The sequence below is a fragment of the Ambystoma mexicanum genome, chromosome 3q (assembly GCF_040938575.1).
Source record: "Ambystoma mexicanum isolate Mex_15411 chromosome 3q, UKY_AmexF1_1, whole genome shotgun sequence".
NCBI classification, from domain to species: domain Eukaryota; kingdom Metazoa; phylum Chordata; class Amphibia; order Caudata; family Ambystomatidae; genus Ambystoma; species Ambystoma mexicanum.
This window is the reverse complement of record NC_090926.1, coordinates 597773741-597798703: the sequence shown is the minus strand read 5'-3', so window position 1 is coordinate 597798703 and position 24963 is coordinate 597773741. Positions and strand designations below refer to the sequence as shown.

The 24963-nt window shown below is 46.8% G+C and overlaps 1 protein-coding gene across 2 annotated transcripts in view; it reads left to right on the top strand.

Annotated features, from left to right (window-relative positions):
- Positions 1-23399, top strand: part of ARHGDIB (Rho GDP dissociation inhibitor beta) — a 177689-nt gene extending 154290 nt beyond the window's left edge. For both annotated transcript variants that reach the window (XM_069654457.1, XM_069654458.1), the window contains exon 6: positions 21915-23399. In XM_069654457.1, the coding sequence (XP_069510558.1) occupies positions 21915-22114 (200 nt within the window). In that variant the 3' untranslated portion in view covers positions 22115-23399. The remainder of the gene's footprint in view (positions 1-21914) is intronic.
- The last annotated feature ends 1564 nt before the right edge of the window (positions 23400-24963 follow it).

Here is a 24963-nt window from a genome sequence, read left to right as displayed (position 1 = left end):
CGCCAGTTGGGCAACGGCGTGTGCCTTAGGCGGCGTGGATGGCTCAAGGCTACTGACTTCCGTCAGGACGTGCAGACCAGAGTCTTGGACATGCCGTTCGACGGAAACAACCTGTTTGGGAAAACAGTGGACGATTCCCTACAAGCCATCAAGACGGACACGGAGACGGCCCGTGCTCTTGGTGTTCTCCAGCAACGACGGCCGCCCTTTCGGAGCGGCGGAGGCAAACTGGGTGCCTCCAAAGGTTCCAGCGGCGGATTTTCCACCTACCGTCAAGCGGCCCGTTCATCGTCACAGGAAGCTTACAGGGGACGAGGCAAGTCAGGCGGACCCCGCCGTCGTCGCCAAGGAGGACAAGGGGGCAAAGCCTCGTCGAAGCAGGACTGAACCGGCCGTGGGGTCGGGCCCCCACCGAAGCACCCCGGTGGGAGGCCGGCTGGCGAGCTTCGTCAGCGTGTGGGAGTCCATGTCCACCGACCGTTGGGTGCTGGACGCCCTAGCTCAGGGTCACGCGCTTGAGTTTCTAAAGCGGTGCCCGCGCGTCCCCCCTGTGGCCAGGAGAGAACATCACGTCCCTCGACTTCTCTTGGAGGTAAAGGCGATGCTCAAGAAGGGCGCCATCAAGCTCGTCCCAAAGAGGCTTCGGGGCTCCGGAGTTTACTCAAGATACTTCCTTGTGAAGAAGAAGACGGGAGGATGGCGTCCCATCCTGGACCTACAACGACTGAACAAATTCATCAAGGCACAGAAGTTCCGGATGGTCACCCTCCAACACGTCCTGGGTCAGCTGGAGGAGGGCGATTTCCTGTCGTCGTTGGATTTGGAGGATGCCTACTTCCATATTCCCATCCTAAAGGGACACCGAAAGTTTCTCAGGTTCGTGGTCCAAGGGCGTCACTACCAGTTCAGAGCCCTTCCCTTCGGATTGAGGTTGGCACCCAGGGTGTTCACCAAGTGCCTCGCACCGGTGGCGGCGCAGCTGCGCCGAGAGGGGATCCACGTCTACCCCTACCTGGACGACTGGCTCATCCGAGCGAAGACGAAGGAGCTCGCCGTGGAGCACACGGCAAGGACCGTCCAACTACTCGCGGACCTGGGATTCTCCATAAACTACGCCAAGTCCCACCTGGTGCCCGCGCAAGACGCACTGTTTCTGGGAGCGAAGCTCGACAGTGTTGCTTCTGGCCTCTCAGTCGGAGGAAAGGACGAGGGCCATCTTGGGCAAGGTGCAGCGGATGCTGGTCGCGGACACGGCCAGGGTGAGGTCCATCAAGTCCCTCCTCGCAATGATGTCTTCTTGCATTTACCTCATCCGCCTGTGCAGGCTCCGGATGCGCCCGTTGCAGGAGTTCCTGGACGCGCGCTGGATCCAGACGACGGGCAGCTTCGAGGAGAGGATCACACTCGACGAGAGCCACGGATGCCTCCCTGGAAGGGTGGGGAGTGCACACCGAAAATCTGCACACGGGAGGCCTTTGGCTTCCGACGGAGAAGTCCCTCCATATCAACGTCCTGGAGCTCCGTGCAGTGTTTTGGGCCCTCAGGTCCTTTCTTCCGTCCCTCAAGAGCAAGGTGGTGAGGATCTTCACCGACAACACCACCACCATGTTCTACATCAGGAAGCATGGCGGAACCAGATCCCCAGCCCTGTCCAAGGAGGCGCAGGATCTGTGGCATTGGGCCGTCGCCCAAGGGATGTTTCTGGTGCCGTTTCATCTGGCAGGGATAAAAAACACCATTGCCTACTCGCTCAGCAGAGAGCTGCGCTCGTGCCACGAATGGGAACTACGACAGGATCTAGTGGACCGCCTCTTCCGACGGTGGGGCACACCCCAGATCGATCTGTTCGCGACGGCGACGTACTCCAAGTGCCGGAGGTTCGCCAGCAGGTTTCCCCAGCCGAGGAGCATGGGCGATGCTTTCTCGTTCCCCTGGGAGGGCCTGTTTCTATACACGTTCCCTCCATTGCCATTGCTGATCCGGCTCATCAACCCGCTCAAGAGGTCACGGTGCAGGATGATCCTCGTTGCACCTGCGTGGCCGAGGCAGATCTGGTTCCCGGACCTTCTGGACTTGTCAGCGTCCCCGTCAATCAAGCTGCCAGTGGACGCGGATCTTCTCTCCAGGGAAGGAGGCGCCATCCTCCATCACGACCCGAAGTCGCTGAACTTGCAGGCCTGGCTCCTGCAGCGTTAGAGTTTGGAGGATACGACATACCGGCCGACTGCAGAGAGGTTCTTGCAAAGGCCAGGGCGTCCTCAACTCTTAAATGCTATGGACACAAATGGAAGAGGTTCTCTGTCTGGTGCCACGCACAGAAGATTAACCCTCTACGGATTACGGCTCCCCAGGTACTGCCGTACCTTCTGACGCTGGCCAAGGCTGGACTGGCGCACACGTCCATCAAGATTCATCTTGCTGCGATCTCCCAATGCACCAGAACCACGGGGCGGACGTCTTTGTGGTCTCATCGTCTGGTGAAAGAATTCATGAAGGGACTGTTCAGATCGTTCCTGCCGGTGAAGGCTCCGGCCCCGACGTGGGAGCTCAACGTGGTGCTGACCAAGCTCATGGGACCTCCGTTCGAGCCTCTGCACTCGGCTCCGTTGAAGTTCTTGTCGTGGAAAACAGCATTTCTTGTGGCCATCACCTCCGCACGAAGAGTGGGTGAGATCCAGGCCCTTTCATGCAAGCCCCCGTACTTGAGTTTTCACGACACGAGGGTAGTGCTCAGGACGCACCCATCCTTCATGCCCAAGGTGCCATCGGAATTCCACCTCAATGAACCCTTGGTGTTGCCTGTTTTCTTCCCTTCGTCGCCGGCCGAAAGGACTTTGCACTCGCTGGATGTGGCTAGAGCGCTGAAGTGTTTTCGGAAGACGTCACAACTTTTTGTTAACTTTGGACCTGTCAATCGGGGGAAGGCTCTCTCAAAGGTTTCCATTTCCAGATGGCTCTCCGGCTGTATCATGTACTGTCATCGGTTGGCAAGCCGACCGCTGCCTGGCCGTCCGAGAGCCCATTCCACCAGAGCGATCGCAGCTACCACGGCGTTCCTATCTGGTGTGCCCTTGCTGGACATCTGCAGGGCTGCTACGTGGAGGTCGACGCACACCTTCACGAAATTCTACTGCGTCGACCGGGATTCCAGGGAGGAGTCCAGGGTCGGCCAAGCAGTGCTGCGCAATCTGTTCGCCTAAGGTGAGCCTGGTGAGGAGGTAAGAATTGCTTAATGTTGAGTTTGATGTAATGCTTAATGTTGAGCCTTTGCCACCTCCCGTGGTTGTGCATGTGTGTACTGCTATGTATTCTTTATTCATGAGAATGTGAATCCATGCCAGACCCCATGCTGGAGAAGGAACAAGTTATTTACCTGTAACTGTTGTTCTCCAGCATGGGTCTGGCATGGATTCACATGCGAACCCTCCCGCCTACCCCTCTGCGGCTCTTCACTTGGTCATACTGCCACTTCACGTGCTACCAAATCTGAAGATGGCTGCCAGAGGCGGGGCTTAGGTAGAGGGCAGTCATTGGCTTGGTCAGTATGACGCAGAGATCAGTGATTAGTTTCTGATCTGTCTTTCGTAGTAGTAACCAAACTGATACTGATTTTTTCTTTACCGAGGATTCCCAGCCTGACGACAGGGAATATTCATGAGCATGTGAATCCATGCCAGACCCATGCTGGAGAACAACAGTTACAGGTAAGTAACTTGTTCCTTAGCAGGGATTCTATCACAGGGTGCTTTTCAGGAAAAGGGCTACTCGGGGACACACAGTAATGGTAGGCAGAATTCAGTGTGATCTTGACTGGTTCAGCACTTACATGTACCCAGTATCATTTGCATCGATCGACAAAATAGATCGGGACCTAGTCCAGTAGCCCCTGCTGTATCCAGGGGGGGTAGAGGTCCGGTCTTAAGATTTCGAGTGGCCGACTTCTTGTAACACAGCTATCACCTCATGCTCTATGTGAGCTGGCATATCCAAATGTACCCCATCAGGGACCAATAAATGCTGCAACTCAGTTTACACAAGAAATCTAATCCATACAAATTCACAGGAGAACAGGGGCTTAGTAAAAATGCATGTGGTTTGGAAATGGGTCCTAACGTGACCATCAGAGGGGTGGACACTGGGTGAGGTCAGCGTGCCTCCTATGCCAACGGCATTCACTCTCTTCTGAGTGAGGTTGCTGGGAAAAATAGCATGCTCTTAAAGTGGAGCGTGATGCCCCAGTATTCGCTAGACATAACATATTTTAGTCTGCAACACTACTTTCAACATAGGGCAGTGGTGTCAATTGATATCAGCGGTGCAGCAAGCTCTGTGAACCTTGGCAAACCTATACATCGGTCATGAGTAATGGCTAAGGGGGGCAGGACACGTGTTGCTTCTTCCTACTGTCAGACTGGGCACTGGAGGGCTGAATCGACCTCAGTATATTTGCAGTAATTACACTGGTCCATGTTCAGGTAATATCCATCGACAACTTGTCCTGCCAGAAATGACTGGGGAGCTCCTTCATTCCTGTCTCCAGAACCCACCCCTTCCCAGAGAGGGTTGTAAACTCTGTATCTGGAGCGCCATAAGCTTGGCTTCTGTCGCTCTGTATTTCAACCCGATTGTGGAAATGTTGAGCGGCCAACAAAACCTCGACCAGCCACTTTCCTTCCCATCTGATAATTACAGCCTTAATCCCTTTTGCTACTTTGGATTGCAACCCCATAACCAACTGTGCCCCTACGTAATCGTGCCATCCGCAATCCCTGAATATTGTTCAAAACTTCGTTTCAGTTGTTCAAGATACTCTGCAGAGTGTTCTCCCTTGGCCTGCTTGCAAGAATTAATCTTGGCCCAATACATTTTTGGGGACAAATTGTAAGAATCATTTTTACCAGTCTATCAATAAAGGTTTTTAAATCTCTTGGCACTGCGTGGGTTCTTCAGTCGACCAATTTGCCCATGCTTAAAGCAGAGCAAACGTGTCGGAGATTAACACTGCCCGCAGGGGGGGTAACGCTGCCCGCAGTAGCTTGTTTAAGTCTGCACACGTGGGGTGGTAACAGTCTATTATTACTTGGAGCTCTTCCTGCAATTTGACAGGGTCTTCTCATATTTTGGGGAATCTCTGGACCATGTTAATAAGTCAGTGGTGCTCCAAGAGGCATGCACTGCGATTATGGTGTCCCCTCCTCCTGGGAGCTGTCTGAGTAGGAATATGCCACTGCTGGAATTTAGGGTAGAGCCTGGGAAGCCTTCAAGCGTGTTTGAAGATGGTGAAAACAATCTAGAAATCTGAGCTTGTGGTCAGTAGGTGGTTGTGAGGAATCAGGGTTTTCGACTCGTTGATTTGGCAGGTTGTTCAATATAGCCAGGTTATGAGTGATCAGAATGTCTTCGGGCCTTTATTTTTGCAAAGACTTTCCTTGTAGGACTGGATAACAGTTTGTATCTGTTTTTGTGGGACGGCACCTGCAGGTTTGTGAATTCATTATTTATGGATTTGACTTGCTCCTGGAGATTTATCCGCCAGTCTTTTAATGCCCAGGTCCTGGATTCCGTGCCTCGTTTAGTGACTTTGGTATACCAATCAAGTTAGCTGTCCCATTGGTGCACACGTGAGCTCTTTTTCTCTAATGCTGATCGCAGGTTGTTTGTTCTATCCAAATCGAATGTGCCTTCTTGGGGAAAGTATCAAGGTGACGGTCTGTGTATATTCGTGCCATGTTCCATGTACTTGCATACTTTTTGCGAGTAGTGAGTAAACATGAGATGGGCTGGACTCTGTTTGGGAGGGAGCAGAATTTGTCTGGACTGCTCTGAACCCATTGTCTTGGGGGTAAGACAAGGTATGGCTAACCCTGCCTGCACTGGGATGCCATTGAGTCCCGTGGCTGGCGATGTAGGTACGACTCCTGAACGTAACCGCTCTGCCATGTCTATTCGGGGGCTCAAGTATCACCTGGGGCCCCGTTCCTCCCCCGTTGCGGTGTCTCTGAAATTTCTGCAAGTTTTTGGTCAGATTCAGATACCTGTTGTTGCACAGTGTATTTTCACCCCATTTTTCTACCCACAATGCAGAGCAGTAGTCGGTTCTTCAGTGACATGGGTAGGTAAGGGTCAACAGTGTACTCCGGAGACCCCCTGCCGGCCCATAGAGCTGAGGTTTGCTCCGAAGTACTTTTAAGACGAGATAGCTGCACCCTTAAGATGGATGGGTGTGCAGATGTATTACTCCAACGCCAATCAATAAGGAAAACGCAATGGTTTGGCAAAGAGTCCTTTTCATGACCAGCACAAAAAACTGGGAGTCATGGAAATCAGCAGTGATGCGATTGTCGTTCTCGCTTCAACTCCAACGAACTGCTAGGCCCTGAAGACCCTTGCATGTGGAGACTAAGGCACGATCACCATATACTTAGTGATACGACAGAAACGAGGTTCAATTTTTCCAAGTACTATGGTTTATTGCAAAAGAAATATGCTCAGTCGGCCGACTGGGTCTAACGTCTCACAACGTGTGTCACCCAGACCTCGCGAGACGCAAAAGAGCGAACATCATACAAACAGTTACATATATACAAAATAGCCTTCAAGGCACATCAGAGCCGCCCATAATGTATCTTCTTGAGCTAGGGTTCTTATTCTTAGGAACAGTTGCAGACATAGTTCTTTGTTATTAAGAACACAAAGCACTTGCTCAGAACGAGGATATCGTGTTCGTTAGAAGAGAGACATTCCAAAGCATGTTATCTATTCGTGAACTGGGGGTCAGCCTGTTCTAAGGAAGCTCCGCGAGGGAGGACCGCTAGAAAAGTATAATTCATGCTTTAACTGCCTATTGCTGCAGCTGTAGTGAGACAAGCCGGCACCTGGTCTGTTGATTAAATGCCGTTTCTACTGGCTCTCAAGGACTTAGTAAGGGAGGAAAACCATGTATTTCTGCACTGCTTGGCATTCGGGTCTGGGTTGATTTATCAACATGCAAGCTGTGGCCTCGTACCGTGTATGAGCTTTCGGAGCATTATACGTTTTGCAAAAGTGTTTGACAGGAAAGAAAAAAGCAAAATGGTGAATTACACAAGATGGAAATCCTATGGTTATACTGACGAATCTGTGTTCGCGGTGTTGGTTATGTGATGCGATTGGTTTACGGCCAACATAATGTACCTTCTATACTTGGTTACGGCCAACATAATGTACCTTCTATACTTGGTTAGGGTCGTTTTTCTAGATTTACAGAACATCATACAAGTAGTGACATTTATACTCAAAACATGTCATAATTGAAGTGTAACAACATGCAATTCTATTGGTTAGGAAAAGGTAACATTAATATAGGTACTAGATCTGTATATGGTAAGAGTGAGGGGATTGGGTAAACAATGTCAGGTGGGCATCTAAGCCCTTCCTTCAAAAATGACTACTGTAGACGTCACTAAAAGTATCATTTCCCTTTGGTTCTACTAACTATAGGAGCCTAGATTATTTGGTCCATTGTGATTGGGTTGGCACCAACCCCATGCATACATTTCCACTTTGCTTAGCAGCACGCAAAACTGTCAGCCACGTGCAGGGTGGCCCTCAGCTACCCGGCCTTTCTCCAATTAAGGTTACAATCAATTATCACTTCAGCTACTATGTGTCAATTATTTTACTGTGGTTGGCCTCCAAACTCCATCTTCTGTCTGGAAAAGTTCTGATATCTCTGCATGGACGAATGCCAAGCGTAGGTGTGAACTTGTGCTCCTTCTTGCTCGGCTGGTCACGTGATGCCCACATCGTGAATTTGTCTTGTTTCTCTCAATTTGTGTATTTGATTATTTAGCTCAGCCACCTGCCTACGCTTCCTTGTCTCGAACTTTCAGAGACAGGATATTCTGTTCTTACGCTTCAATTAGATGTAACTACTCTTAGTTCCTTCTATTGGTATGACCTTGGCTCTCCAGGCACGAGTTGCATCTGCTGAGTTTCTATTCAGCCGTCTCTTCTCATTTTGCTAGCTGGTTGAATATCTTCGTCCTGCTTACAGCTTAAGCTTCTTTGTATTTCCACATAGTTCTCCCCTTTTTGGTTCACAATATCTTCATTCATGGCGTTCCATCTCTGTGTGTCATTCTCGGGTCATAATTTCTTCTATCTGTGAGACTGTCCGGGTCCTCGTGACGTCACCATTCGTCTTCCATTAAGACTTTTTGGTTTCTTCCGGGACGGTACTTGGGCAATCTTCATTACGTCTCATATGCTGGTAGGGTTTTCTTAATGAATACCTTACTTCCATGGTTTTGTGGGTATTCGTACTTCAATAGGCGTTGCTCTTCTGATATGTACTGGGCAGAGGCCTACTGCGGCTCTCTGCTGGTTTATTTGCTCATCATACATCACATATTTTGGTGTGAATGTTCCTGGTGCTTCAAAATTGGTGACTGGAGTGCAGGCTTTGTTTGGGACCACCTCTACAACAGACAAGACACAGAATTGCTAGAAATACACCCTGTTACAGCTCCCGTACTAGGATAAGTGTGAAATATTAATGAGGGTAGCAATTTGCGTTTCCAGTAACAAGGTCTGGGTTGAGACAAGACCATCGCAAGGTTCTCATCCACGCATGCATACAAAACACATTCTTCCTTGTCCCTACGTGGCCCTACACTAATCTCACCGGCATTGCGGTCTCGTGTTTTCTTTGTCAGTAGGGAGCATGGATGCGCAGCTTTAAAGACTGCAGTGGCCAACCGCTTTACTCTTTTGACATCCGATTACTCGTTTTTTTTAGACGGGGTACCTTCCCTCGTCTTACTCACAGATACCCTACTTTAAATCCAACTACTGAGATTTTGACCAGTTCAAACCATACAACATCACATTACATTGATGCAGTTACCTGTGTTCATAAACCCACGATTTTCTGATCAGCTTTTACTTCTGCATCTGCTCTGTCTGCCCGTACTGTGGTCTCTGGACACGTCAGCCAGTTCTCCCCTCCTACAAAATCTTCCTTGTTGGGCCAAGGGGGATCACTGTGAAGTGCACACGGCGGCCCTCCTTTGAGCAGCGGGTAACTGACGTCTAAGGCAATGGATCGTATTTGTATATAAAGATAACTTGATTCCGGTGGATTGATGAATTAGTTAAAGCAGTAAGCAGCAGCACAAGACCTTCGGCGCAAGTGAACCCCTCTCCCTCCTCGGTCCCAGGTATCTTATAGTCCCTGGATTACATGGGTGCTAATGGAAGGGGGTGGTCATAATCTTTGACAAGGTCATACCTTTGCACTTTATTGCTGACTGAGACAAAGGCTTTTTTACACAGTGTTTCGATACCAGCTGCATTCCGCAGTGCTAGTTAGTGTTATCAGTAAGCAGAACAGTGCAAAACTTTTCTTCACAGTAACTATACTCCCTAATGCTTCACATCTTGCCTCGAAGCAGGCCTTGTAATATGACGACCTTTGTCTGCTAAAGCTGCGAGAGCACAAAACGCGTATATCTGTGCCAAAACATGTGTTAGATGCGTAAACAGTGAAGGCGAGCATTCTTAGAGAATGGGTGAGGCACGTCTTGAGCAGTCGCATGCAGAGTGAGGTTCAGTAGATTGCGTTGTGCGGCTAGTAGCAGTCTTTCAACATGGCGTGAGACAAGCAGATTATACTGTTATACAATGGTGGAGTACTTAGGGGGTGGGGGGACATGTGACCATGCCTTCAAAACAGGAGGAATGGCTAGGGTGGATCAATGGTTATTGCATTCTATCATACTGGGCTGGCTGAAAGGGGAAACGGGTCCGAGCTTTAACCTATAAAGCCAGATATGATGACGATCATAGCCTAAAGGGGACAGAATTTGCAGAGGGGTTCCGGTTACAACCAGAATCGGGGTTCATTCTGGGGGTGCCAATCGAGGACAATCCTCTCAAGGCTTCCAAAAGTGCCAGCAAAGATCTCACGGTCCAGAGGTGGAGCCACACCCCCAAAGCAATGACCACCCGCTTCAGGTCCCCTCCCATGTCACTTCAGTAGGAGGATGGATAACGCACTTCACCCACTCATGGGAGGGAATCGCCTCAGACACGTGGGTGCTTTCTGCAGAGCGGGCGATTATTGCATAGTTACTGCAGTTACCCTCCAACCATCCCCCGCGACAAAGAATGACCATAAAGGAGGAACAGCGCATACTTCTAGAAGAGGTTGCAGCGCTGCTGTTAAAGGACGCTGTCGAAATCGTCCCGGCGAACCAGGTAAACAAGGGTATCTATGCAACTTACTTCCTTGTGCCCAAAAAAGATCTAACAATTGTGCCCCGTGTTAGATCTGTGCCCTGCAAACCCCCATGCCAAGCCACAAATAATTCCACATGATAACGCTACAACAAGTAATCCCACTGCTTAAACGGGGGGGGGACTACATGGCAACCTTGGATATGAAAGATGCCTATTTTCATATTTCAATGTTCCCAGCACACAGAAAATTCTTGCGTTTCAAGATGGCAAACCAGCATTACCAATTCAAAGTTCTACCCTTGGGAATAGCATCTGCTCCAAGGGTATTCACCAAGGTACTGGCGGTGGTGGCAGAGCACCTGTGCAGGGAGGCAATCACAATGTACCCCTACCTGGGCAACTGGCTGATCATTTGCAGGCAGAACACACCAAGAACGATCAACCTTCTTTTCCAATTGGGCTTCTCAATAAATGAGAAAAAAATCAAGCCTTGTACCAAACAAGACCAAAATGTTCTAGGAGCTGTCATAAAAACAGAAGAAGGGCTAGTCTTTCCATCAAAGGAAAAAATCCAAAACAAACTGCAGCATATACCTCAGTATCAAGCTGGTCCCCAGATAAGCGTACGCAAAGCTATGCGTTTGCTTGGCATGATGGCATCTTGCATTTACCTGGTCCCACACATACGATTGCGCATTTGCCCGATGCAGGAGTGGTTGGCGAAACAGTGGTCTCAGGCAAGCGGTCAGTGGTATGATCTAGTGGTCGTTTCGCCAACACTAGTACAAGCTCTACACTGGTGGACAAAGGAGAATCTGTTGAAGGCAAAACCCTTGCGCAACCCGGCGGTGCAAGCGGTAGTTACAACAGATACATCACTCTCGGGGCGGGGGAGGCCCATCACCTTCATCTCACAGCACATGGTCTGTGGACTCGCATCGCAGCACAGAACCATATCAACCTGCTGGTACTTCTAGCAGTATCCAAAGCGCTCCACGCCTTCGAAGCACACCTAACAAATTAGTCAGTACAAATTCTCAGACAGCACCACTACAATGTTCTATATCAACAAGCAGGGGGGGCACACATTCTCCAAATCTGTCCAAGCTAGCACGGAAAATATGGGAATGGGCACTCAAACGGGGGATGTTCCTGACTTCCCAACACGTTCCAGACCCTAGCAGATTCGCTAAGCAGAGATCCACTACCAGAAGATCACGAGTGGCGACTCGACAGAAATGTCATAGAACACATTTTCTCACAGTGGGGTTACCCCATGCTAGACTTGTTTGCTACAAGAGAAAACAAGCAATGCCCAGACTTTGCATCCAGGTTTCCCCAACCAGACTTCAAGGGGAACGCCCTATGGATGACTTGGTCAGGGAAATTTGCCAACACTTCCCTCCAACTCCACCAAAACTGGGTGGTGAACAAGCTTCACAGAGAACAGATGACGCTTATCCTAGTTGCTCCCATGTGGGAAAGACAACCCTGGTATCCACGTGCGCAAACTGGCGATGCGCAATCCCATCAAACTCCCGTGCCAGACCAATTTGCTATACCAGCACAGGGGGCGGGGGGAACAACTTTACACCCCTCAACCTCACTCGCTGAACTTGGCAGCGTGGCTCCTGAGGTCATAGTTTGTACATCTAATTTACCACAAAGGTGTGTGGATATCCTCAAGGTTGCACGTAAACCAAACACCAGACACTGCTATTTCGACAAGTGGATAAGATTTGTAATTTGGTGCCAGTCTAAACCAATAAACCCCATACAATGTACTCCATCCCACATTCTTCAGTACATGCTCCACTTGCTAGACTCGGGGTTAGTCTTTAACTCTATAAAGGTTCACCTGCCGGCTTGATCAGCATACACCACCTCTCACAATAAAGTATCATGGTGAAAGGTTCCCGTCATTAAGGTATTTATTGACGGAGTAAAAAAGACTCACCCTCATATTTCAAACCCACCGCCAGGCTGGGATCTCAGTGTAGTACTTTCAAAGCTCATGGGACCCCCCCCTTTGAGCATATGCAAACACCTCACCTATAAGAATGCTTTCTTAGTGGCTATAACATCCATATGAAGAGTCAGTGAACTTCAAGCATTGTCTGTGCAAGACCCATTTTTGTCACCCACAAGGACAAATTGGTATTGAGAATACACCCTAGGTGTTCACCTTTATTTCCAAATTTCACGTAAATCAATCCATTTGAGCTACCTTCTTTCAGAACCCAACAAGCTCAGCTGAGAAAAAACTCCAGACAGTAGATATAAGGAGGGCGGTCCATTACTATGTAAATGAGACAAGATCGCTCAGAAAAACAGACCAACTGTTTGTCTCTGTAGCACTAGGCAGAGAAGGAGACCGCATTTCCAAGAATGCCAACTCCAGATGAATAGTCTGATGCATACAGCTCTGTTAATCTTTATCAAGCAAAACGCTGCCTTTCACACCAAGAACTCAATCCACAAGGGTACAGGAGCTACTTGGGCCTTTATTGCAAAAGTCCTGATGGATGCTATTTGCAAAGCAGCTACATGGAGATCAGTACGTACTTTCACTCGGCACTACTGCATTGAAACGCACTCTAAAGCAGATACCCAGTTGGGGCAAGCGGTTCTAAAACATCTAGTGCCGCTGGACCTTCACCACTTTCTCCTAACACTGCTCGCTAATCTGTGCATAGCATGTGATCTAAGCAAATTCCATTAACCTCAGAAGGGGTACATTACTCACTGTAATCTTATTTCTGATGCTTGTATCTGCTTAGATTTACATGCGCCCACCTTTCCTCCCCTTGGAGTAGAAGGTACATAGATGTTTTCTGAGCTTTATCTGATACATACCTGCTTTAATACACCTGTACTCATGCTACACTTCATGCAACCTCATGTCGGACACAAAACCATCTGAGGACCTCGGCGCGTGAAGGACCATGGGTACAGTGGATGTCACACTAGGGATAGTATTACTGGCATGCCCTGTTGACCTCCCTTTTTGAGTTCCAAAAACAACTGTAATACTCTGCAGCTTCCACTGGATGTCGACCTATGCGTAGCATGTGAATCTAAGCAGATGCAAGCATCAGAATTATGATTACGGTGAGTAATGTATCCCATACACGAGGCACAATCGATTCTAAAATGCAGCAACTAACAATAGCATTGAATTTGAAATGGAATTAAGGTATACATGAAACAATAATGCAGGGGAGTAACTTTTGGTTATACTTTTCATATCCAGCACACAGTGATGTCAGTTTAGGCCAGTAAAGCACTTGTATCACCTTTGCAAAGTTGAGTATGGAGAGAAATAAAGGTTATACAGAAAACTGTCTAGCAACTGTTAATAACAAGTACACTCTCCCAGGGGGATATAGGCAGTTTGGTTCCTAGCAATAAAAGTGTTCACAATTAAAACCTATGGAGGACCCAGCATTGCCAAAGCCATTAGGATCAGAAGATAGCCCTTTTGGGAACCAGTACAGCCAAGGTCAAATGGACCCTTCCAGTTCTGATGAAGATCTTCAGAGGAAAAGTTACTTAATCACTCAGTAGTTCCTGAAGACGACACCGGCTCAAGGGGAGCCTCACCGTTCACACACAGGCTGCAAAGCATGCACAGAGGAGTTGAGGTCAACTCTGACTGGAACAAAACAGCACTTCCCAAACTAGGAAGCACTGAAAATGGCACAAGGTAATTACACACCAAGGCCCACAGTGCCTTAAAGATTAAGCATACATTGTAGCTGGATTCCTTCTAGGTGCAACATTGCAGACCCAGATTCCTGCTCCTTGGTCGTGGTGATGAAAGGGGGGGAGGCTTTAGTGGGCTTCTGAGGCAGCAGTTGGGCGAAGGGGTCAGCAACAATGGATTCAGCTCACTCTAGCCACTCTTTGTGTTTTTGGTGCCTTTTTCTCAAGAAACGAATATCGCCGGTTGTATTCTCTTCGATTACTCGGTCCAGAACTCTAGTGAGGGGACTTGAAGAATACCTGCTGCTAAAGGTCCACACGGATGCCTGCAAAGTTTCAGCCAGATTCGATCTTCAGAAGATGAGGCCCTCGATAATGGTCTAGGTACCCCAGGTATTGGTGTAATGCGGCCCGGATAAGTTGCAGGATGTCGGGGAATGGCCCAAAATGAAGAAGGTCTTGAGGCTAGTTGGTCCCTCCAGCTACTTGGTGGGTCTTCCCTGTCGATTTGAATTTGGGGTCAGCAGAGCTGCAGGGCTTCACAGGTGCTTCTGCGGTTTCGGAAGGTGCTGCTGGCATCTCTGCTAGTCTTCAGCTTCGAATTCCTCATTCCAGTGGTCTGCAGTCCAAAAATCCTCTTCTATCCTGGAACCCATCCATTCACTCTCATGGACCTGCCAGTCACTCAGGGGTTGGGGGGGGGGGGGAGGCTGTCCTGCAGACAGGCAGCCGCCCAGTTAGAGCTGGTTTCAGGCACACCTACAGACAAAGGCCTGAGGATTCCGTCTCCTCCCTCCCTTCCTGCCTTCCCAGACACACTGGAGTCTGGGCGGGATTCTGGGTTTAATCCCACCAAAGGCAAAAATCACAAAGGACTCAAATCTACTCTGAAGGAAAGAAGAAAAGCCCAGAAAGGATGGACAAATGAAAAATGGCAAAAAAAGACAGGTCCATTTTGGGGAAATGTTCACCCATGGGTGTTGTACTGTAGCTGAGAAATCAGCCTGCTAGTAACCTGCCCAAAAGGTACTAAAAAGAAACCACTCAATGCCACCAGCCATTTAAGTTAGTCATTGTAACAAAGTTATGACGAGTGGGAGAAGGAGTTACAATGTAACCCCACTTAAGCTAGTGTGTCCTGGAACCACAAAGAGAAGGGTAAGTAAGATGATTTATATCTTACTACTCTTTCTTACTACTCTTGGGAACTGTAGTTCTCACAAGAGAATGTATTTAAACATTACTCAGAAGTGCAAGGGAATCCTCAGTGACACTGCACAGAGGGTGCTATGCGTCACGAAGTAAAACACAAATGCCTATATTCCCATATGGAGGTTACCAAACTCCATAAAACAGAATAAAAATCCCAGTCAGAGAAAAAGAATGAGTGGCAAAAAGTTCCACTCAGGAGTTTAAAATTAAAGTCCAGAGTCCAGCAAACGTTCTGGGGGGTCTCTCAGTTTAAAGGGAATTGGCACAGAAACTGAACATTCTCCCTAACAACGTGCACAGAGTCCAGATTCCTAGTCCTTTTTTTTTATTATGAATTGATTTCCTCCGTTGAGATAGATGGGAAGTAAAAAGTTGCTGTCTACACTTTTTGTAAAAAAAAGTCTTTTTATTCAAAATGCTTCCTTGTCACTCGTTCTATTTAATGGTGCCCATGACAACGATACCACCGTCCATGTCGGCTGATTTTGATCATGTTTTTGTTGGGTTCACAAGAGAAAAGTGTCTCTTTCAAAATAGTCATGGATGTCTTCTACAGGCTTGGATTGTGTCATGGCCCTGTCTTTTGCCTTCAATGGTATGTTTGGCACGGGTAGTACAGCTCAGTGGCAACGGAAGCAAGACGACGCAGAGCAACACGGGTTTGAATCCCGGTCCGCGCACGTTATTAATTACAGGCTCAAGTCGAGGTTACACGCGGGGGGACTGAGTCCACTCGCCTTTTCCAGCTAAAATGAGAAATATTGAATGTCATATTTGAATTTATGAATTTTAGCCACCTCGGTGTTCGAAACGCAGTTGTTTGCAGGCTGGACACTTCACCACTGCACTATATAACCCGATGAAAAAATAACAAACAACTAAAGGTGAAAGGTCCCATTTTGGCACTGCAAGTCCCAGGGAAAACATTTGTATTGGTTCTTGGAATTTGATACATGCACACCTTTAAACGTTTTCAAAAACACTATTAGAAGAAAATATCTTCTTGGTTTTGGGTGAGCGTTTGATTTTATGAAAGGCAAAAGCCATTCGTCCTGTGCAATTTGGGTGGTTAAGCAAATTCAATTTAATGAAATGTGCGTATTTCACCTTGATATGCTAATTTCCCATGAAGTCACATCCCAATGCATTTGTTGAGTCCCCCCCACCCCCAACTTTAATTTTTAGGACTTGACCCCTGCTGTTATGTTCTCAAAATGCAGTGCTGCTGGGGCCCAAGTGTTGTGATGGTACCGGATGTGTTTAAGAAGTTGCAAGCATGATGTCTGGTACATCCTTATCGCACTATACAGTTTCGGCCTTGTTCAGAAGGTTTCACTCCGATTAGTGCACATGTTTAATTTATGATGGTGCAACACTGTCTCGGCTTGCTGCATTCAGCAGCTCGGTGGATGTCGCGTACCAGTCATTTTGAGAAAAGAAAAGCCTAATATGTTCTTGTAAATGTGTACTTCCTGGTTTAGTTGCTTTACTTTTTCGTTTAGAGCCAACCCTTGAACTTGTTTATTTAGCTCGTCCATCCAGAATCTGCCCGAGTTGCATTCTCAAGCAGTCTCTTCTGCTCCCAGAGATCATGGTCCTCTTTTTATGTTCATTTATTTGTTTTAACTTTCTCTGTCGTATCTAAAATCGGAATGAACCTCCACCATTCCCTACTCCACTCCAGTAAAGTCGCGATCATTACAAGAGACTAATTGGCAGCCCGTCTGTGTTGGAAATCCTGTGCAGCATTCCCACCCCCAACACAAAGTGGGACACGCTAAAACAGAAGTTCATGGCAAATACACAATAAAGGCAGTGCTATTGTCCCGGACATGATTACATGTAGGAATGCCTCATATGACAAAGTACTTGATGCAGATCCAACCAAAAGCCTTTGTGAAATTGGACAGGGATAGAAATTGCTGCAAGCTATTTAGCGCCTGGTATGCACCAACTGCTGCCAGGAGCTACCTTTTGACATCCTAGGTCAACGGGTGCGATACAAACATGCATATGTGACATTGGCTCCGTGTATAATGATGCATTACAACACAACCAATTGACCGTGGAAATGTAATGGGCCATATACAATTGACAGTCTGCATCTAACGTGTTTGTTAGATTGACAGCATATGTTGTGCCCGCTCCTTGTTACCCATGGGTAGATGCTGCATACAGGCTGGGCCCTGCTTTTAGCCCATGCTCAAAATCTATGTCGATCCCTATTGGCCTTCTGACAAATGGAGGCCAAGGAGGCTGACCAAGCAACCAGACCTCTTCTTTCTTGTTCCAATAGCCAGAGCAGTGTTCACCTTGCCAAAGGGACACAAAGACCTGCATCATTGCCCGCTTCTGTGTGTGTGTTAGGAAGCAACCTGCCCTTAGAATATCGGTTAGTGAATGTGGAGCATTTTATTATGTATCCACGGCGCACCTTGCATGATTAACATAGTGAAGAACCCGCTGCCAATCACAGATGGTGACTATTTGGTAACTTTGGACGATTCATCCCTGCAACAATGTTCCACAACTGGTTTTTACTAGAGATGATCAACCCGTTTCCAGACACACATGCTGGAACACACACAGTTCCTAAAGTTTCATCAGACTGTGCCAAAATTGCACCAACGGTAAACCATTTCATGTCCTAAAATTGGTACTCCCTCCACAGCAAGGGAGCAGTGTTGCCATGGTCTCCGTAGAGGAGGAGTTGATGTACTGCCCTGGTGATACAGATGGAGAAACAGTCGCTCAGATGAGTATAGAGCGACTTCCACACATGGATTGATGCAATGCCGGTATTCGCTTTTCCGGAGCCTATATTCCCCATTGAGCACCTTCAGAACATGGAAATGGCAGCGGTGTGCGATAAACCAACTTAACACGACCAAAGAATACACTTCTGCATTTCCACATTTAGCTTTCAGTTGTCTTTAAAATGGCACCAACATAGCTGGTATTGTGGGATACGGGGTAGCAGCACAGCAGGCGTGATCCCAAGATTACAGCTACTCAAGAATGGAAAAGGGGCCAAGAAAAGACCAATCTGTACTGACTGAAGAAATGTTCGTAGAAAACCTATTAATCCAAGTATTAACACATGGAACTGCTTACAGCAAAGTCAATAACTACAGGTATTGACTGCATTCTGAGCATTCTGTTTTCAGAAGCAGACACAGATGTAAGTGCAATTTCTAGGCAAGTTTTCTTTTTTCTTTCTCCAACAAGACACTTCCTCTTTGGGAGGACTTTTTCATTTTGCTACAGCAGGCTATTTACCACAGGAAAGAGCAGGGTAAAACACTGGGAAATGCTTTTCTTAGAGAAACTTAACTTTTACATGACTCCTAATGCAGGCTCATGTTCAACCTGTTCCCGTGTACTCTTATTTAAATACTATCAAATAAAACCACATTGAATTTACTAACTAGGTTTGTCTATTCACTGTAAACACCACTTCGCCATAAAAACATGAATTGCTACCACCACCATGTGCTAATAATAGCCTCATGGACCTTGGGAGGGGTAATTATCACTTGGGATAATGGCCCTTCCCCAATGGCCCGAGGCAAAATACCCTGCGATGATGCCCCCTCCCGAGGTCTATAAGGCTATACTAATCGACTGCTGTCCTACTTTTGGCCCACTCAGCAATCACATTAAAAAGACTGATGGATAAAAGCTGGCATTTGATGAAACTAGGAGATGGACGAGCGTCTGAACTTCGGTTTCCATTCAAACAGAGCCACAATCTGGAAGAGGCTGGAGAAAATGGCCTTCACCTGTGCACCGATACCAGTAAAGTGTTGGAATACAGTTATGTAACATGGAACAAAGTGGAACATGCAACAAAGTGGAACATGCAAATGTGATTTAGCGGACACTTACATCATACAGTGGTAACCCTGGACCGGTATTTCAAATAAACATTGGTGCATTACAAACAAAGTAGCAGCCACACCGTGGACCCACGTGTACAGAATTGCACTGCGAGTCAACATGTTTTAACATTAACATCCAAACCGCGCAACCCTTGTTTTATATCCGCAGTCCATGGTTGTAAAACACTCTGGCGGGGTCTCAATGTGCTACTTGTCGGGCAAGGTTCGGCACCGTAAGACCGCTGTGGTGGTGCTGGGCACGGTATAAATACCGACTAGCAAGACCTAAAGCAAAACCTCCAGGGATGACATCCCAGGAAATCCCTAATCACCTGAGCAAAAAATGTGTCCAGAAACTAGTATTTCTGCATTGTGTACAATATGTTTGCTGGCTGAGGACATGGACATTGTGGGTCCCCGATGCCTATGCAAGGCACTCCTTCTCCTTTGAGTATGCAGAATACTAATGGAGAGAGTGTAAAGACTAACTGGCATATATTGCGTAGGTCTGAATCCTTGAATCCTAAAGACCAGTGGCAATCCCATACAAAGCACACAGTAAACAAACTCCCAGTTTTTCTTCACCGGGGAGATCACCTCGTTAACAATGTGAAGCTATCATCATCGGTGATTCAGGGAGGTACAAGGGGTGTAATGCTGGAGCCACAATGCGCACTAACAGAAAGACTGTGCAGCTAAGTGCACATGCGTGGTGGATAATTTGTTTTTATATATAATGCGTAAATCCTGGAGGAGAGATTATTTGGATCTATAATAGCGATGGAAAAGCGGCTTTAGACTGTTCATACCTTTCCTGCGGACTGAAGAGGGAGAGAAGTGGGTGTCTACCAAGCTGCCAGCGCCGCCCCCCAAAACGTTGCCCACTAGTCCCGATCCGTCTCGTCGGGGCTTGGTCTTCTTCTTGCTGATAGATTTTTATCCATCAGCGGTGATTTTTGGATACCGAGGCTTGAGCCTCATCTTCTCGGGTTGAGCATGTAGTCTCGTGGCTTAATGTTTGGAAATGATTTGCTTAGAAATGGGCATGTCCCGGATCCGAGACCCGGGGGAGACCTCTGGCCCAATGGCCAGGGCTGTGTTTGTTCCTATAAACTAATGGAAATGCGTCCACCAATGGTGGGACAGTGTATGCCAGATGACGCAGAGGATTCAGCCCTCCCACGTGGAGAAACCGGCGACCAAGGAAGCGGTGTCTCACTAAAAAAAAGAAGAAATCCTTGTGTAGCGAGGTTACAAAAAAATAAATAAATCACGAGGCCGTATTAAGATTCTTCTCTGTCAGTCCACATTAAAAATCTAGTAATCCATACAGCCCTAAAATATGTATTTGTTATGAAAGATGTTGTTTCTTTACTAGCTCGTCATACAAGTGCTAAAACACGAAGATCGGTCGTCGACCTAAGGTCTTACCAGATACTAATCATCTGGCCAAAACACTCGCCCTATTAGGAAGAAATGTGGCGTCATTCTGCATAGCAGCACTAGATGTGCTTCGGAGATTTCACGAGATTTTAAAATGGTTTTTAGGTTAGTCTTCATCCCTACGTTTTTCAGCATCTAATAGACCCACATATTCGTGTGCATCAAACATTTTGAAGATAAGATCTACCGGTACTTGCAATCCCTTTTATGCAGGGGTCCAGTCCTAAGAATTAGTGGGTGGGACTCATCAACAAACGCAATGGGATGTGACATCACCAGAAATTAGCATATTAAGGTGAAATATTCACATTTCATTGAATTGACTTTGCATTACCACCCAAATTGAACCGGACGAATGGCATTTGCCTTTCATAAAATCAACACACACACAAAACCAAGGGAGGATATTTTCTTCTAAAAGTGTGCATGTTAATGTTTTCCTTGGAACTTGCAGTGCTGAAATGGGACATTTCACCTTTTAGTTCTTAATTTAATTTTTTTAGTTCTTAATTTTTCATTTTAGCTGGAAATAGTGGGTTTGATTTTATTTATAAAGTGCAAAAAACCAGGCCCAGGGGCAACCAGGCGTCCCCGACTTGAGTCCTGCTTTTATGACTAATTATATGAAGAAAAATGCATGTAAGTGGTTGTGATTTTTAAGAAACAATCTGATTTCATTGTGTTGGTGTTTACCCCTGGACGCTAATAAAGAATTCTGAGACGCAAGTTTTCTTTGTATATATTTTATTTTTAATAGTAAAATGTGCTGTTAGTGAGGGAGGCCTGTTGCAAATTGCTATATTCAAATATCGGGGAACTTGTATGTGGCAAACCATTTTTTTGCTAATTAACCAACGTGTTCTCTACATCTTTTCAGACTACATAATCCTGCATAATACTTTGGAGTCGTAAAGTTTAGCTTTGCTGCCACATCCTAGCACCCACTCATGTGCTCACTGTGCTGTATATTGTGTACTATTATACATAGTGTACACTGCATTCCTAATGCTTTTAATAAAACCGTGCTTGTTTCAATGGTTTTTCTGTAAAGCACTCGCAACATGTCTTAATTGCTTTTTAGCTTAATTGCTTCTTGGAGCTTTTTGGTAGATTCCAGGGATGAACTGTGTGTCCATAAAGTACACACAGTCCTTTCGGTATCAGCACTGAAGTGTGATGATTAAGCCACCTAAACGACTAGAGATGCCATTTCTGCGTTTCTGCCTGTCTGCAAATATACCGAAATATACTGAAATAACCGAGTAGAGTGCTGGTCCCGAAAACCCACTTTTGATATCGCTTGCCTGAACACATTATTTCTACTTGGGTGGGAAGGGCCGATATTCTGTTTAGTCTGGAATGGGTGCGGGATGGAGGGATGAGGGTATGTGGGCTCATCACCTACTGCAGTGCAATCCTTGACCAGCCCTTTCTTCTCTCCACATGTTGCAGTGGACAAAGCCACTTTCATGGTGGGCAGCTACGGACCGCGACCGGAAGAGTACGAGTTCCTAACGCCCGTGGAGGAGGCACCAAAGGGGATGATCTCCCGTGGAAGCTATCACAATAAGTCCTTCTTCACTGATGACGACAAGCACGACCATCTGTCCTGGGAGTGGAACCTGTCTATCCGCAAGGAGTGGACCGAATGAAAACCGACCCTGTTTTGCTACTGTACTTTGTACAACCCTTCCTATCCTTCTGGCAAATTTATTATTTCCTTTCCCGTCAACCACAGGTCTCCCATCTCCATCTACAATGCAGCTTTCCTCCTACTAGCCATCCTGTCCTCCCTATACACTGTGGTCAGCCCATCCTGTCCTTTCACTCACCTCCCATCATGGTCACATTGCCCTACCTACTAACGCGTTCATTACCTCTCTTCCTCCATTCTACTCTTGCTCACAACCAGGGTGGACCTCCTCAAACTTCTAGGCCCACCGCCACCCACTGCACACTGTTGGTTGACATTGAGCAATGACCCGCCCACTCTGCCCAAGGCCCCTGGATGGGCATTGGTACCCTAGGCAAGAAGGTTCCACCAATCATTGATCTGCCCAACGTGCCAAGAGTATAGGTCATGCGTGTTTGGAATGTGCCCTATAGCCTGTCTGTGTCATGCTCTCCCTGACTGTTCTGAGGATCTCTGTACAGACCAGTCACTTCTAGCCCACAGTTGAGAGCGTTTTACTGCTAGCAGATGGGTCCTACATTGTTGTTTGTTGCTTGTGTAGTGCCTATGCTGCCCCAAGTCTCTTAAAACCTTTTTGGGGAGCAGATGAGAAGGAAGGTGGAAAGTGATTGGGGTTTTAGGAGTAAACTAGGGTTATTGTTGGTATGAGATACTATGTTAGGGTCTGGTAGTGGAGGTCTGAGGATCTGTTGGGAGGCACGCAAGAGTCTTTTCAGTGTTATGCACGGGTCTCTGGGAGGCCACATGAGAGTAGTTGATGTGGGGGCCTGTAGGCATCTATATTAGGATCTCTTAAATGAATGAGGGTGTTTTGTGCTATGTGAAGATCTCAAGGATTTGAGTTGTGTGACCCACATATATTTATATAGGTTTTTATATATTTGTTTTGGTAGGGGTGGATGCATTTTTGTTTTCTTCTCTCAAACAGCAAATCCTAAACATTTTGATGAATCTGTCACAGAGCAGCGCTATGAATGTCCCCAAAGGATGGCCCTAAATATCACTGCATGTGTTGCACCCCGTTTGCGTTTCTCTGTCCCCTCTTGCAACCCCTCCATAATACACTGGACATTCCCATGGGTACCAAACCCGTCAGCACTCGCAGAGAATGCTGTTCGCTTCTTCTCCTCCCCAACCAGTCACTTTCTTGGTGTACATCTTCAGATAAGTTAATCCCTCTCGTGTCTTTACTGTAACTCTTTCAACTCGACTGTGATGTGAAATAAAGAGAATTGGATATGTTACACCAGTGGGGCTTGCAGTCCTAAGCATCAGCGCTTCTTGGCTTTATTATCAGCTTTCCCAAGGTGGGTATTCTCTGAGAAAGCGACCACCACACCCTCCGCTTCGTTTTCCACCTGAATTTGGGGGTAAAAAAGGCTTTCCTTGAGATCTGCCTGGGGGGAGAGTATGTGCTGTCTGCTGTTAGTATGGCTTCCAAGTATAGACTTGTGTTCCACATGCCAATGCCCAATAAACACGCATTGGCAAAGATCATGCTTTGGCTGGAGCATGTCAAATGCAGCCTCAATAAACGTCATGTCATGACTAAAGAAAACCAAGGTTCACACCATCGCACATCACACAAAACAGGCACACACTTTTTATATGAAGTTGAGCAAAACCAGCATCTGACAGCTAGGACTCGTTCTATTAAGCGGACAGCAGAGGCAACCAAGCCACACACCGGATGTTCACCTCTAGTGCCAGTGTAAGAATGAGGGAGTGATCTTTCGGATGTGTATACATGCACATTTGCCATCTAGCACTATTCATGCCAGTGTCCCCTTATAGCGCAAATCGCTCATTCTGAGCATGATTTTATTGGTTTATAGTGATAGCCTCGACTGCAAAAGCCTCGAAAATAAATGCATCGAAAAAAAATGCATTTTAATGGGGGTGTCCCCCAACCCCCCCTTTTTTTTTTTTTTTTTTTTTTTTTTTTTTTTTTTTTTTTTTCCCTTTTAAAACCCATTATAATAAAAAAACTTTATGGAAAAACATTTTTTTGAGGCTTTTGCATTCGATGCTTTTGCATTTGAGGGAATCATTGGATAGCGAATTTATTAGTAAATACAATTGGTATTTTAAAAAACACTTTAAATGCAACTACATTTTAAATTGAATGGCATAGGTTTATTTACCACACAGGGTACATATCAAGTATGGCATGGGGTGAATGTGCGTTATTGACTCCATAATGCACTTTTGTAACCCATGGTTACACCGTGGGATCGGAGTTCATGAGTACATGTTTAAAAATAGGCATTTATATTGCCAATGGGTGTTAAAAGCCAGAATGTAAACCGCGGTCTGCAGTCACCAGGTGGCAGCGGACACCAGTCTCCTTGCACCTTATAACAAATACTCTGGCTATGAGGCAGCAAAGATCTGCGGCAATAGAGGATTCTCACTTCAGAAGTCTGGTCCATGGACAAAACATGCTTATTTTGCTAACGGCGCTTGATTCTGAAATAAGGGAGCTAGCAGCGTGCATATCCGCCTCTGACGCCATCGCAGACGCACGTGCATCATTGTTGCAATACCTCGGATCTGAAAAATCTTGCAAACTATTCTCTCAATTACGTTTTAATACATGGTAGACTGCAATACCCGTATAAAAGCCTATTGGAGGCTACTTGTGAGATCGCTACTGACCTTGACCTGTACGAAGAAGAAAATGAAGTCTCGACCGGTATCAAATCCGTAATGATGCGTCAGTTGTGACGTCACAATGCCTGCTGCTTGAGCCAGCACAGAGCAGAATCCCAGCAGCACTTTCAGTTGTCACAGATTTTCTAATTCCTT